Genomic DNA, 15,530 nt, shown 5'->3' with positions numbered 1-15,530 from the left:
AAATAATAATAAAAGTCAAACTCATTGAAACAGAGAGTAGAAAAAGTGGTTTCCAGGTGCTGAAGGGTTGGGGGAAAAAGAAAGAAGTTGGTAAAAGGGTATAACATTTCAGAGTATAAGATTACTAACGTCTCAGGATCTAATGTAAAAGATGGTGGTTAGTTGATAACACTGTATTGTATAATTAAAATTTGCTAAGAGAGTAGAACTTAAATGTTCTTACCCAATAAATAAACAGAGGTGATGGATATGTTAATTAACTAGGTGGGCATCCTTTCACAATGTATATGTATATCAAATCACCATGATATATGCTTAAAGATCTTACAGTTTTCTTTGTCAGTTACACCTCAATAAAGCTGAAAAGTACAAAGTTCATTTTTTATTTTGCATTCTCTCTCTCTCTGTCTCTGAGACACGGCTCTGAAATATGAAAGTCTCTGGGGTGGAATCTGAACCTGTAAGTAGCTGCATCATAACTTTCTCTAAGGCATTCGCAGGCTCTGCTTCTGCTGAACGCTGCTTAACAACATGACATTTTTTCCTCCTGCACTGAAAAACAGAAGTTAATGGCCCAATAAGCAAATGAAGACAATTTCAGAAAATGGGCTTGGATAACATGATAAAAGCAGGGAAGGCGCCTTCCTGAGGCTCTTGGAAAAGCATCGCAAGCATCCATCAGTTACAGAATATGTTAGCTTGTCCAGTCAGGGCTGGAGAATTTTACTTCTTGAAAATTACAGGCGATATTGTGTCTCTGCCAGAGGAAAGGAGACCACCTCACATACAAGGAAAAGTCAGTACCTAAGAACATGCACAAGTTTCGAAAAGTAGTCACCGGTTACCATGGTAACACAAATATTGCCTAACAACTCATTGGGCTGTAAGTAACCAAGATGATGCTAAATATGTTACTTAAAAAAATGGGCAATGGGCTCTGTTTTTAGGAATATTTGCAAAGAACTATATGCACCTAACCGCAGACTGAAGGCGGCCCAGATTTGCCGCTGTGGGCCCAGGATTCAAGGTCCATCTCCCGCCCTGTGCGTATCAAGTTCTGTGTCACATGCATACGCTGTGCCCAGTGACAGCTGCAGGAGGAAGAGTGATGACATTTTATTTACAAACAAAGAGCTACAGTTGGGAAAATGAGCCTTCTCACTCCCTAAACTTTTAGTAAAGGAAGAATCCTCGCTACTGGCAATGAAGAGACAGACAGATTGATGACAGATTTAGGTGGCACTCCCTTTAAATTCAACATTAAGGATGTCCTCAGGCCAAACAAGATCTCTCAGAAAATAACTAGGATGCCCAATAAAATCATAATTTTCCCATTGTTCTGAGTGGTTTGAATTTTCTGAGTAGATATTAATGTTAATTAGAATAAAAGCATAAATAATATATGAATTTTTAAATTATTTTAAGAACTGGCTGCATACAAACACACTTCTAAAGGAAACTTAGCACATGACTTCTGTTTATAGTGCACAGTGCCCAGGGTGCTCTGGTCCCCTCTCTTCAGAAAAGTCCCCAAAGCAACATTCCTCCAAGTGGTCCCCGGTACCTGCATCAGAATTCCATGGAGGGCTCTTAAAGTGCAGAATCCTATGTCATATCCAAGGCCTGCTCATTCTGAGTCTCTGGGGTTGGGATCTGAAAAATCTACATTTTAAAATGATTCTCCCTGTGATGCTTATGTTCTCCAGTCTGAGAATTCCATCCTTAGTAATCACCAATACACAGGTCTCCTGAGAATGATGACAGAAGACGGGACAGACCCCAGGGGACACGAGCCAATATAGTTAATCAAAGGCAGAGCGATCTGTGACTCAATGGCTTTGGGGGCACAGCCTAGGGTAAAAAATTCACACAATATACTTGCATTATTATACATGTGTGTGTGACATAAATTTTTCAGAAGCAACACAGATGATGTACTCTGACCTATTCTACTCTATTTTATTCCAGTTTTTAATGCTATGGACACCAAATTGATTTCAGTACCCACTAAATGGTGATGTTTGAAAAACCCTATTATAACTCCTGTTGTCCTATTATTTTATCACTTGATAATTTTTAAACTTTTTCATATTATATCCCAAACAGCAGAAAGCCATCCAACCTTTTCCAATAATAGCCCAAAAGTCACAATATTTAGTTGCCTTTGAAAGGTGAACCAAAGTGAAACGAGACAGTCTTCTGTTTAAGGGTATCAACAGCAATACATTCAACTACTAACATTTAACTTTATTTATGTCCTCTTTATCTCACAGAGAATAGCATGCAGATTATATAAATATAAAAAGAAATGAAAAATCTTAAGAAAATGAAGCAAGGGGGAAATAAAGATAAGAAACTGTTTGCGGAATGAATCAAAGCAACAAGTAAAAGTAATAACTACAACACAGGCCAGGAAATCTAGTCCACTTGTTAACGCTCAGCTTGCTGGCAATCACTGTGCAGAAGAAAACATGATCGGTTATGAAAATTCCAGGGTCCATCTGGGAAGAATAAAGCAATTTTTGAGAAGCATTCCCAGGCCTCTGGCTGTCCGCCCTTGGAGCTGGACTGAATGCCTGTTGCTTCCCTCCCTCTGCAGGGTAGAGCGGGCAGTCATAGCGGGGACAGGACGCTGTTACCACCTCCACCTTCCTCCACCACTTGATTCATGGGGAAGCTTACGGTCACTCTAGGGACGGCCGGTTGGGACAAACAAAGCCAGGAGCCACAGGTCACCCGATTCTCCCGTCTCCCAGAGCAGTTTGTATTCCCATCTGCCCAGCGCTGCCCACCTTGCTGTGATGAAAACTGTTCACAGAGCCATCCCTTCCCTCCCCACCAGCCCCAGAAGGTTATCAGTTCCATGTGAACAGTACTGGCTTCTGTGCATTTTCAGGGAGCTTGCCACAAAACTGACCTGCATGCTAAACTCTTCTAGTAATTCCGCAAAGAGAAAGTGATAGAAGCACAAAGTTCGGAACTTGCTTCTTGGTTCTATGGTTTACTACCCCTGAAATATTGGCCAAGCCATCTGACTTCTATGATTCAGTTTCTTATCTGTTAACCAAAGCCACTGTGGTTTCTATCACAGGTTAGTCTTGAGGACAAAATCAACAAACAAATATATAATGTGCCCGGCCCAGTTCCTGGCACATAGTAGGTGCTGAATAAATACTAGTTTTCCCTTCTCTTTTCAGGGATCTCTAAGACATTAACTGTACTTGTGGCCAGAGCCACTGTAGTCTTCACAATTCCCTCCTTCTCTTCCAAGCTTCCTAAAGAGTTAAAATCACCCAAGAAGAAAGCAGTGTTCCCAAGAACCACAGAACACTCAGTGCCTACACAATGCCACCTTCAAAATGGTTTCTTGCAATTTCAATTACTTTAAGCAGGGCTTAGAGGTTATCCTGGAAAAAAAAGTCTGAGAAAGGAGAGCTAGACTAAGTCATTAAGTATCAAACAAATGCTTTAACCAAGCAATAAGAATGAGAGGTAATTAGTAAATTCACTGTTAGAAGGCAAATGCTGTTGCTAAAACAGGATGCAGAAACATATTTGGTCTTCATTCCTGAATGGGCTAAATATCCCCTTGCTAGTACTAAAGTAGCAGTTGTTTGTTTTGCAGACTCTATTTTCGTGGATGGTAGAGATGTAAGATTTAGACCAACATGTTTAGTCCTGAGTAGAGAAAACATCAGTGATGTTTTAATTTCCTTTAAACGTGTCCCAGATTAAATAATGTGGTTGACTTACCTTTTCTGTGATGTAGAAGTTTGAACTATCAGCATGTTGCAGTGCGAAGTATTCATGGTTGGCAAGGGACCACCTGAAAAATACAAGCATAAACTGATCAGAAAAACAAGGGTCATTTTCTTTTTATAGTTTGATAGAGTTAGATGAACTAAATATCCTGTGACTGGAATTGGGCCAGTACCCAAGATGCCCATGGTGCAGTTCCTAAAACAAAATGGCATTACCCCCCTTTCACGACCCTGAGACCAACCACTTCAGATGTGGGTCATCTAGGTGTTATTCCAAGCCTGTTGCTCACTCACCTTTAGGCATTTTATCTTCATGGCTTTGAGGGAGGGGTATTTAAATATAAAGTTCCATTCCTCCCTATTATGAAGGAGTGAGTGGAGCAGAGAGAGGAAAACAAAGGGAATGCGTGCAATTTAAAGTTTTGATACTTGTTGCATTTCAATTGTCTCTGTAGTCTACAAACCCCAGTCGGCATGCTTGCTGTAGATTGGCATGTTCCAATTAAGGATCCCAGGTCTTAAATAAATTCTACTCACAGTTCTGCTTTAAAAATAAAAAACCTCGTGCAACCTCCATATGCATGTGCTCTTCCTTTGGACTGTCAGAGCAGCCCAAGAGGAGCAGGAAAGCTCACTATCACTGTGGAGTTCCACGTGGCAGCACAACCACGCACCCACCTGTCTTTTAAATTATTTTATCTTCAATGGGGACCTGAGCGGTCCTCTCATTTTATACCAGATGAAGTGTGTACTTAACCTGGGCAACTCAGACTGTTCCCTGCTGAGCAGGATGAATGAACCACAACTTTTCAAAATAAATAAAATCACTTCCAGGGTCTACATATCAGCCATTCTACACTTTCTACTTTTGAAGGAACAGAGGTAATTTTTTTGGTGGAAAAGGCATGGAGATCTTACGTAGTAATTCTTGGTGTCTTTGAGCAGATCCAGTAGCGACCCAGGGAATAATATTGAACAATTGCACGAGAATATTTTATTTGCCTTTCAATTATTGGAGTGAAGCTCCCCAGATAAATCCCGAGTGATACTTACCCATCGCAGACTTCCTTTATTATTGCAGACAGTGGCTTTTTCTGAAAAATAGAAACAAAGGAAATACTTTCTGTTAGTTTCATTTCATCATTTTAAACTTAAAAAGAAGAAGAAGAGGCCTAATAAAGAGAGGTCTAAGTAAGAAGAATTTACATTCGCTATTATCGGTTCTTGTCAGTGAGTCTGCTGTTTTCCTCAAGGTGATCATCGACCAGCCATGACCACCAACTCTATTCATGATTTCTCACCCTCGTGGTCCTTTTTTCTATCCTTAACGTTGCTAGTTGAACGAAACTTACATCACATTTATGTTAGCCACATTAAAATCAGCATGAAACATAGCTTTGATCAAAGATCTCATAGGCAATGAAAAGCTGCAAGGTCAAATGATAACCAGAATTCCTCAAGAGTAGTACATGAATCGGGCAACCAGCAGCTTGGCTTTATGCAAACAAGCCTGGATGTGGGATATTTTTATGAGAACATGAGGCAAATGGAGTATGAAGCATGGTGACATTGTTCTTACAAAGACATTAGAATTCTCCCCACAACTGTGGCCCCGGCAAATGTCAATCACGCAGCAGCCTGAGCAGGGCACACTCAAGTAGCGGGACTATGATACCATGTGCTGTGGTGTCAAGTGGCGGCTGACTACAGCTGTGCTCTTAGTCTAACTGCCACAGCTGTGCTCCGCCTGCCTCCAGATAGAAAGAATGTAGTGAAGAGACACAAACAGCTCGCCTGGAGATGTCGAAACTCTTTCTGCTTTGGATGCAAACAGAACCCGGCTGTCTCTTGGGACAGGCAGTAGTGTGTCAACCAAAGGAACACATCACAGACAAGAAACAAGTGGGGAAGAGAAATCAAAGAAATACAACACGTGGTCCTGAATTTTCAGATACAACCATAGAAAAGCATCTAAACATGTTCTCTTCTGTCCCTCTGAGGGGCACTGCGGTATGGAGGAAGGAATTCTGAATCAAGCAGAATCAGTTCAAATCCTAGCTGTGTCAACCTGTCTGCAATGAGCCCCACAATTTCCTTAATTTGCTGAACCTTAACTAGCTTTCCTGTAAAATGGGCAGAGGACCTACCTACTCCTCAGGGCTGTTACAAGAATTAAATTAAATTAAATGAGAATTGAAACAAAGGACAAAAGACAAAAAATGGATAGGGCTCCACTTCATTACCCTCTCACATCACTAGAAAAGCTTGATTTCCTCTTTGCATCCTTGCCCTTGGACCCGATACTGCTGGGTCTGCCCTCTTCATTAATTCTGAGCACTCCTCATAGTCCTTTATAAGGGCCTGTAGGCCCTGATAAAAGCTCCAACACAGTCCTCGGTGTTCCTCCAGTGCTCTCCCTCCCTCCCCCTGGAGCTCTAGGGTCTATGACTAAACCTACCACCATATTTTCAAAAGAATATCTGCCTACAGCTACAGCTATAAATGCAGTGGGCAGAAAAGGAACCTAAAACTGTTGAGGGGTGGAAAGATGGCAAGTATTCCTGACATTCTGAGTTGGTCTCCTTTAGAATAAGATTAGAAACGGAGATTGGGTTCTACAGTGAGGTTACATGTTACACAACTCCTAGACTTTTGCAAGAACTTGTCCATTGTTTATGGTTCTAGCTGTGAGTCAAGGGACAAATGTGCTCTCACAACCAAAGGACAAAGGAGCTTTAGGAACAAAACTTTTCCCATAAGATGAAGATTTTGCACTTCCAGGTGCCACAGTCCTCTCCAGGCTATCCGTATTTCATGAGGACCTACCGGTCTCCTATCCCTCTAATCTTACTTCTTGCTCCCTCCAAACTGAAATATAAATAAAAGGGCCAGATTTCAGACTTAAATTACATCGAAAGTACAGATCAGGCCAAGAAAGTACTGCTACTGATGTAAGAGAAGCCATTTAAATCACAGCTTTCAGAATTAGAATTCTTAATCTAGGTAACTTAGAGGAATTTCTTGGATTTTAATTCAGGTCTAACTCACAGATTCAGAATCAAATTTGAAAAGACAGAAGACTTTTGGGCTTCTGGAACTGTTATAGCTAGAACATTCTGAAGTTAGATATATGAAAGGAGTAAAGACTTTGGAAGAACAAAGCTTAGAGGTTTAATAGAGAAAGATTAAAGAAAAACTTTAAACCACAGAGGAAAAGGAATCACAGTTAACTGAACATAATGCACTCATAATGCAGCTTCACCAATTAAAATCGACGTTACGTAAGGACAGGGCTGTTCCCACGGCCCGCTTCCTACACCTGTCCCCTCTGTTCTCTATCTCATCCAATGAAACACTGGCCCCACCATCCAAACCTAATTCCAATGACTTCTCACAATTCTCATCTGCCTTAATCCATCCACTTTATATAACAACATCATTACTACCTTCTTTTTGAAACACTCTTTCCAGAGCTGCTGTATTTCCTTCAATATCCTATAGTTAATATCAATAATCTTTCAATAAAATTTGAGATCCTTCATTATTTCTCTTTTACCTTTAGATTCCTAACTACAAATTTCTGTTCCTATCTCTTCTGCTTTTACTTAATTGGTCAGTTCCTCATTCACTTCAGCAGCTCTAAGCCTGATGCCAAACACTCTTGCAAATCTCTGACAGTTTGTTAGAAATAGCATGTTAAGTCTCCTTCAAGCATCTTATTAAATACAAAAACAAAAAATCATCACTCTCACCATTCCCTACCCATCAATCTATCCCAATAATAGCATGCCCCCAGCCACAATTTCTGTCTCATTATGACACTGCTACAGCCCAGAGCATCATTAACCTTTATTTCTTCACTCTCCAGTTCTGATTTGTTACAGGTAATGTAGCATTTTCCTCTGTGACATTCACATCATTACTTCTCACCTCCTCCTAACTACTCTTCTAAAACCCTGACACTTCTCCTTCCAACTCCTACCAGATAAATCATACCCCAATTCCATCACCCTTAATTCTGCTTCCTCAGTCCCAGTGTCTTTCCTGAGTACCAGTCCATCATTACTAGCACTAACTACTTGCCATAAATTTCCAATCAAATGCTCCACTGGCCTATCAAACTCAGATTCCTATCTTTCAATAGTTCCTGCACTTGCCTTGCCTATTTCTGGCAGTTCTTCCACGTACATTTCTAGAGAATTTATCTTTGCCATTTCTATTCTGTGATATACAGATCTTTACAAGACACTGAGTCCCATCATTACTTCCTCCACAACCTCTCTCCCATTTATCCTTTACAGATCTTATTACCACCTTTGGTTAAGAATTCTCAGGATCTTGGCCCCAGATCCTTGCAAATAAGTCTTTGGATTTCCAGTTTCTTTGTCTCCAATCCCCACATTGACTATAATTAGGAAAAATTACACTTTCCCCACAAACTTTACTCATATCATTCTTTTGCTCCAGTACCCTTCATAGATCCCCAGTGACCATCACCTATATAGCATAAATCCCTTAGCTTATCGTTCAAGGCTTTCCACAATCTGGTCTCAAGCAATCAAATCTTCTACTAATGCTGTGCATGTTCCCCATGCTTCTAGATTAGCGGATGATTCATCCAAAAAAAAAATCCCACCCCCATACTTTCATTTAATGCCATTTATTGAAATGTCTGTCTCCTCCTTTCTGTTCCAGCTCTAACAATGAACCCTTACCTACCATTAATATCCATGTCAAAGCCACCTCCTCTAAGGAGATTTCCCCAGATAGAGATCTGCCCCTCTGCACTTAGCACATTGAACGAATCACTCCTAAGGACTTAGCATATCTGTCTTATCTTCTTGTCCCTTGAGAACAAGGCATCTTAATTCACCTTTGCAAACTTCTCCACCCCTCAAGATTAGTTGCACAGTACATGGGTACTAATACGAGGAGACTCGACATATTTCTGTTAAACAGAAAATCCACACAGTCACTAACTCTCCTTTCAAAAACAAACAAACAAAAAAGGCTTGACTATAAAAGTAAATGATTTTGAAGGATAGCCGGGATTAATCAGCACACATCCCACTTCCTACCACGTAAACCACTGCAGGGTGGCTCTAAGCACCTGCTCAGACACACAAAGGTGGTCACTACTCCCTGCAGAGGCCACTCAACGATTCACAGCTTGGAAGGGAACTGAGCCAGCCAGCAGATGATGAGTCTAATTCAACAGGTGATGAAACAGATACCAATCAAACCATCCGTGAGCAAGGCCACACAGGTGAGCAGGAACTACTCCTACAGACAGGGGCTGAACGAGATACCCCAAATACACTATTTGGGCAGCAGTGCTTTTCTCATTTTCTATACAAAGCCCTTAATTTGACGTGAGCCCCTTGCCTGGCTTAAATTCTAAGCCAAAGTTCAGCTCTATGTTTTAGTTAACATTTGCTCAGGTTACATAAGATGTTTCCGTCAATGTAGCCAGTTCTTTATGACTTGGGAGTAGGGTGACAAGTGCAATGCCTTGGTAGCTTTTTGTAGACCCGCAGAATAATCTGCCTTTCACCTCATTGACAGAAAAGCCCAGGAAAAAAGAAAATTTGACCTAAAAGGATGAAAACTAGTTCTTCTCCATAAACACTAAAAATAAATTCTATACTCTATATGAATATATCTAGATGTAGAATATTGAGGCAAAATTATTCTAATTGCCTGTGTGTGTTTTCATAACTTACAAAAATCGTAACTAAATCCCTTAAGCTTTTTGTTTTGAAGGTCAAAACAGCCTTCTCAGACTCAGCAGTGAGCTGAGATGGGAAGAGCAGTAATGTTTTTAAGGATAACCTGGAGGGTTAGACAGTTACCAAATTTCCACGTGCAGGAGATCAGGGATTATGTGCACTCTCTACACCGTTCCCTTTAGCAAGGAACAAGAGGTCATCTTGCAGTATACAGAAGTACTTCTCTTTATACTAATCTGGGAAAATCTTAACGATGGCACAAATATTTTTATTTGTCAAACAAAGTATGCATTTCCATATGAATCCGCTTGGCAAAGTACCATGTGCCAACAGTTATATTCAAGGGGTAAGCTTTTTTTGTTGTTTTTTTTTTGGAAATTTACTCCTCCCTTTTTATTTTTACTCTTATTCTCCAAAAGGATTCCTATTTTCAACTTAATTTATCAAACAGTAAGTCCAGAAAGCAAATTTCTTATACAAAAAGATTTGTTTATCTACTTTTCATAAAATCACCTAGATTCCTGAGAATGGCCAAATTCCCTAGTAATTCACTTGTGGTCAACATCTCTGCCTCTGTCCTCACATGGTCTTCTCTCCTCTTCTTATAAGGAGGATTTAGGGCCCACCCTAAATCTAGGGTGATCTCATCTCAAGATCCACAACTGCATATGCAAAGACCCTTTTTCCAAATAAGGTCACCTTTGCATATTTTGGGGGTTCCGACTTGAACATACCTTTTGGGGCCACCATTAAACCTACTGCAATTGGGTAAGAAAAAAAAGATTTTTTTAAGGATTAGAGAGAGAAGAGAATATACTCTTTTCTCCCTAATCCTTAAAGTGGGTGTTGGTCCTTCACTTTCCTTTCTAAACTCTCTCTTGCCTTTAAGGAAATGCCAGTGTCGTAAGTTCCTGAATCCACGCCTCCCACTGTGACCCCTCTTCTAAGGTCTGGTCCTGCATTGCCAACAACCCCTGGTGTGGATCCACAGGGATGTCCTGCCACCCCTTCAAGATTAACACTTCATCTCCTTCCTCACTAAACCAGATCCTCCTCTTGCCTTTCTTTTATCTAAAAAAAAAAAAAAAAAAAAATCACTGTCCCACCAAAAGCTCCTGGGTTCTTTCAGGCATGAGAGAACCCCAAGAAGAATTATCCTTGGGAGTCCCCAGTTGTTTATTTCAGAGGCTGTGGAGTCCAGCTTGCCTTGAGGCATGTTCCCCAGGCATGGCACAGCTGTTGTGCCTTATCTCTGAGTGCAGTTCCTGTTCAACCACTGGTTCCTGCCCACTGGCAGGGCACCTGGCCTGGGGCTACTACCCAGCCCACACGCTCACCTCGGAGCTCTCAAGTCGGCTGCTGCCCACATTTCTACCTTGACAGCAGCGCGTGGAGGCTGGTAGCTTCCCCATCTGATGTGATCGATACATGCCTGGCAGCAACGATGGATTGTGGGCGGCAGTTCCCACCTCTGATATCCATTTCTGAGGCCCATGTCTGTCCTAAACTAAGCATCATCCCCAAAAAGAAAGCTTGGCTTCATTGAGAACTTATTCATTTAGAATGTTTTTAAAGACATGAGGGAAAAAATGCTTATGAGCTATGACTGTAAGTGAAGGGACACTAAAAAGCATTTGGAATGCTGAATTTTTACCAGCTATTTGCTTTTCTATATTTTATCCCAACTATGAGCACTTGAACGACTTTAGAAAATGACTTTCTGGGGTTGAACCCCAACTTCTGCAGTGCCCGATTTTGTAGATTTAGGCTTATGACTTCTCTCTATGTTTCCATTTTCTTTTCTGAAAATAAAAGCAGTACTTTGCACATTGTAGGGTAGTGAAGATTAACTGAAAGGATATGTAAAACGCTTGAAATTGCATCCGGTACATAGCAAGGCATTGGATAAATGTTACCTATGAATAGGTTCTTTCATTTCTTATATGCTGCTTGGATGTTTCGCAGGTATTTTTTTTTAAGTTGGTTAAAGAAATTAAATACATGAATGAATGAATATCCAATTCTTCCTTCCTCGTCGAGTGACTCCAGCCCCCAGGGCTGCCTTTGGCACTCATTTCATCCTGTTCTTTATTCTTCAACTCATTTTTGTTTCTTCTGCCAGCTAGATTATATGTGTTTGGAGGCACAGACTGCCTCTGAGACACCTCTGTCACCTCCCAAGAGAGTGGCTGTTAGGCCTGAAGGCATGCAATTAATGAACATTTTTGATTAAGAACACATCTTCGTTTTTCAGACTTTTAACTTCTTTCCCTTTCTTCTGACTGCCTCTGAAGTTCAAGCAGGAGCCAAAGATGGAAGACAGACAGCAAGAGGAAGACAGGAGCCATCCCCTGTCACCACCACGCAGCCGCCCTTCCACAGGGCCATTGTCATACAGCTCTGTAACTGCAAAACCATTTTCCACAAAGATTTAAAATTTTTGGTACCAGACTATTAAAAAAGCCTTTCTCTAGTGCTTTAAAAGAATGTGACAGATGCTTTATTTTGACACTCTGAGGTGGTACAGTACAGCGCTTGGGATTTTACTTTGCTTTTATAGATGGAAAATTCATTGAACATATTCTGCACAGTAGTCATGAGTAATGTTGGCCCAGAAAGAAAAGAAACCCAGCTTCCAAATGTCAGGACACCTCTGAGAAGGGCTATGCATGTTGACTACGACTTAGCCTCTAGAATGCGACTTGGAGAAACTTTCATGTGCAATAACCCTTCTAGTTCCCGGAGGTGCCTCCTGACACTGTGTCAGTGACACCAGTCATTTCATGACAGCTTTATTCTTCCTGCAATGAGCCCGATGACTACTCTCCACGCTTCCGAGCCACATATCTTTAGGATGGAGGAATCCGACGTGTCCTGAGAGGTGTGTATGCAGATTCTGTTCTCCTAATAGCTGCCTAAATAATCTGAAAGTTAATGGCAAAAGCCACACTTGCCTGAGGCAAATTTAGCTGGTTCTTGGAAAACTAGTATTTTGACAACAGTTCCAATGCAAATCACTGACACAAGATTCCAGTGACTGTCAGAAATGACAAAGGAGGGGCCCACAACTACATCTCCAAAGTAGTAAAACCATGTATTGCATTAATTTTAAAAACTGAAAGATGACAGGCCATGCCATCTTCTTCTTGACAAATGATCTGTGTCAAAAGTGGTTTACTAAAAATGACTTGTTTCAAGCTTCATGAAACTAATTAAATATTAGAGTCAGCAAGACAAGCACCATCTTTGCATCATAAAAATCACTGGACTTGTAAATGAGCAACGACAAAAAATAATTAGTACACTCATGTATTAGTGGGTTAAAGAGGAGTAGAGACACCTCTTTCTCTTGTAGGAATTCCGATATACTTCTACTCAGTAGGAACTGTGTTCCCCTCCAATTGGAAGTGAAATGGCAATCTTAGAAAATGACAAAAATGTAGAGATGAACAATGCAAAAATAAAGCCCTACTCACATCAATTACCTATTCTGCGTCTCCTTCAGCGTCTCCTTCCTTTTCCTTGACTATTTTACATTGTCCTAACATCAATTGTTGCTATGGATATAAAAGTTTTTTCCAAATTGCAATATTTCAGGCAGCAAAAATAACAAATTTCCCAATTCCTATGTTCCTCTCTACCTTCCTTAATATCCGTCTTTTCCAAGAAGTACTCCCAGATGACTGGAGCCTGGCTGGCAGGCTATTTCATTCCACCACAACTTGAGTCAAGTGTCCTCTTTTTTGTGGAAATGAGTGATTCACACTGTGACTCAATTCAGGCCTTAAGGTCTGCCTACCTTCACTCCTGTGAGACAGTCTACTTATTTGTGTTAAGTTCATATGTGAAAGGTTAATCCTATTTATATGCATGGTATGAAAGTAAAAAGTCAGACAGGCTAGGTAGGATAAACAGAAATGACTGCTGACTCTGATGGATAGGGTGATATCAGACCAGGTGAGTAGATATGAAAAAGCCCGATAAGCTCTGAAGGCAAAGTAAGGTTCAAGTTCAATTTAAACACGGGATTATGAAAGTTTATCAACTGCAAAGAAACTGAGATTGGATGTAGGAGAGCTGTTGAAAGAATACTAAGAGGAACTAGTGGCAAAGGGAGTATTAAGAAGTCAGTTTACTTTTTAAATTTAGGCTCTTTCCCTCGTTTACTACTCGTCTTGCTTTGCCATGTAGTTGCTTACTTGTCTGTGAGTGGAAAGCACTAATTCCTTTTCGTCCTCCTTTCTTGAGTGGTGATGGATGTGCTGAGATATCTGCCAGCAAGCAGTGGAGGAACACGAGCTTCCAAGTCTCAAGTATATGTCCCATGAGTGTGACCACGGCAACCTGAGGCTGAACCACAGCCTTGAAGGATAATAAAACAGGCTTTTCTGGAAGAGTCTGGAATATGCAAACAATGGCCACAACCTCATGCACTTTCTAAAACTCCCCTAACTTTGACATATCATCAACCCAGATTTTCATTATCTATCATCACTTGGCCAGCCCTTCTGGTAATAATGATGGCAATAGCTACTATTCACTGAATGACTGTCATAGATCCCCTGCAAGAGGATGTTACTAGGTCTACACTACAAATGAGAAAACTGCATGAGGATCTGGAGATGCTAAGCTGGCTCAAAGCCTCAGGACATATGGGGCAAAGCCAGAATTTGAACCCAGACATATAGAATTTCAGAACCCTTGCTCTTTAACTCTGTCCCAGATCTGGAGTATTAGCAACCATCAACAACAAGCCCAAGGGCCCACAGCTAACACCTGAGGGGATGGCAATGAAATTCTGAGCATCCTTTTTTGAAAAATGTTACTTAAGGCTCAATGTTGCAGCACTACCAAGAAAATAGTAGATGGTCCTGCCTCACGCACTAGCCACATAAATTATGATGAAATCCTAAATCAACACTAAAACTTTTGATACCAGGGGGAGAACTCTCTGCTCCAGCTTTCTTCTCACTTTTGATGCTCAGATCAACACCTCCAGCCCTGACTTCTCTGTAGTCCCCTTCTGTCTCAGGCCATTTTAACTGAGTGTGTATCCTTCCATAACTTCAAATCCAAATCTTACTCCAAAATTCTCTTTTCCATTTTTCAACTTCTAGTCATCATTTTCTATTTTTCCAGAAAATAACCTTGCAATTAACATTACATCCTCTCTCTCCTTCATGTTGTTTGTTCTTCCTTAGCCCTGCCAGGTCAACCTCAGAGGTTACTCTCTAAACTTCTTTATTCTGTCCGTGGGTACAGAGACACCCAAGGCATGGTAAGTGGCTGTTCGTGTTGAATACAGAGGAGTCAACAATGTCATACGCGTGAATGAGAGAAAGTGGCTAGAAAGGCAAGCTGGAGGCAAAAAACATCTAAGTCCCGTAAACAACTCTTGATGATTTGGACTCATCATAGGTTCTTAAGCAGTAAAGTGACACAATCAAGTGTGCATTTTCTAATGATAGGTGATTACACTGGAGGCCAAGAGACAAGTTGGGCAGTATATCAAAACACAAAAGAAATTTGAAAGGAAGTCCAATCATATAGATAAGCTGCCTTATTTTCCTGTACCCACTTGTAACTGTTCCATGAAGAATGTGACTCCACCTAAATATTCCTCCACTGGTGTTTTCTGTCTTGGCAGCTGTCACCACCATTTGCCCAGTAGTTCACAAGAAATCTCGTTATCATACTTAATGTTTTGCTCTCGTTTACCTCCCTACGTATAATCAATCACCATTTCCTGTCAATTTAATCGTCTCATATGTCTTGATGAGACATACGTTTCACTTCTTTTTGTCTCCTCTGTCACTATCCTAAGCCATGACATAATAATCATTTCTCACCTGGGCTACTGCAAGAGCTCTCTAACTGATCTCTCTTACTCCATTTCACCTCTCACAAAACAATTCTCAAACAATTCTCAAATTGTACTTCTAAAAGTACAATCATACCATCTCACTCCCCTGCTTAGAAAGCTTCCCTTTTTCGTGACTCTTGGACAGAGTGTTAAGTCCATATAGCTCCTCATCAGCAG

General features: G+C 40.8%; 1 protein-coding gene across 1 annotated transcript in view; it reads right to left on the bottom strand.

The window, feature by feature from the left end:
- ELMO1 (engulfment and cell motility 1) overlaps positions 1-15,530 on the bottom strand; it is a 508,334-nt gene that overhangs the window by 387,194 nt on the left and 105,610 nt on the right. Inside the window, exons 4-5 of the mRNA XM_057730899.1 lie at positions 4,815-4,855; positions 3,754-3,826 (exon numbers count right to left, since the gene is read on the bottom strand). Of these exons, the coding sequence (XP_057586882.1) occupies positions 3,754-3,826; positions 4,815-4,855 (114 nt within the window). The remainder of the gene's footprint in view (positions 1-3,753; positions 3,827-4,814; positions 4,856-15,530) is intronic.

Source organism: Hippopotamus amphibius, chromosome 4 (genome assembly GCF_030028045.1).
Source record: "Hippopotamus amphibius kiboko isolate mHipAmp2 chromosome 4, mHipAmp2.hap2, whole genome shotgun sequence".
In the NCBI taxonomy this organism is placed as follows: Eukaryota; Metazoa; Chordata; class Mammalia; order Artiodactyla; family Hippopotamidae; genus Hippopotamus; species Hippopotamus amphibius.
Note: the sequence above shows the minus strand (reverse complement) of the source record. Positions and strands in the feature narration are given on the sequence as shown.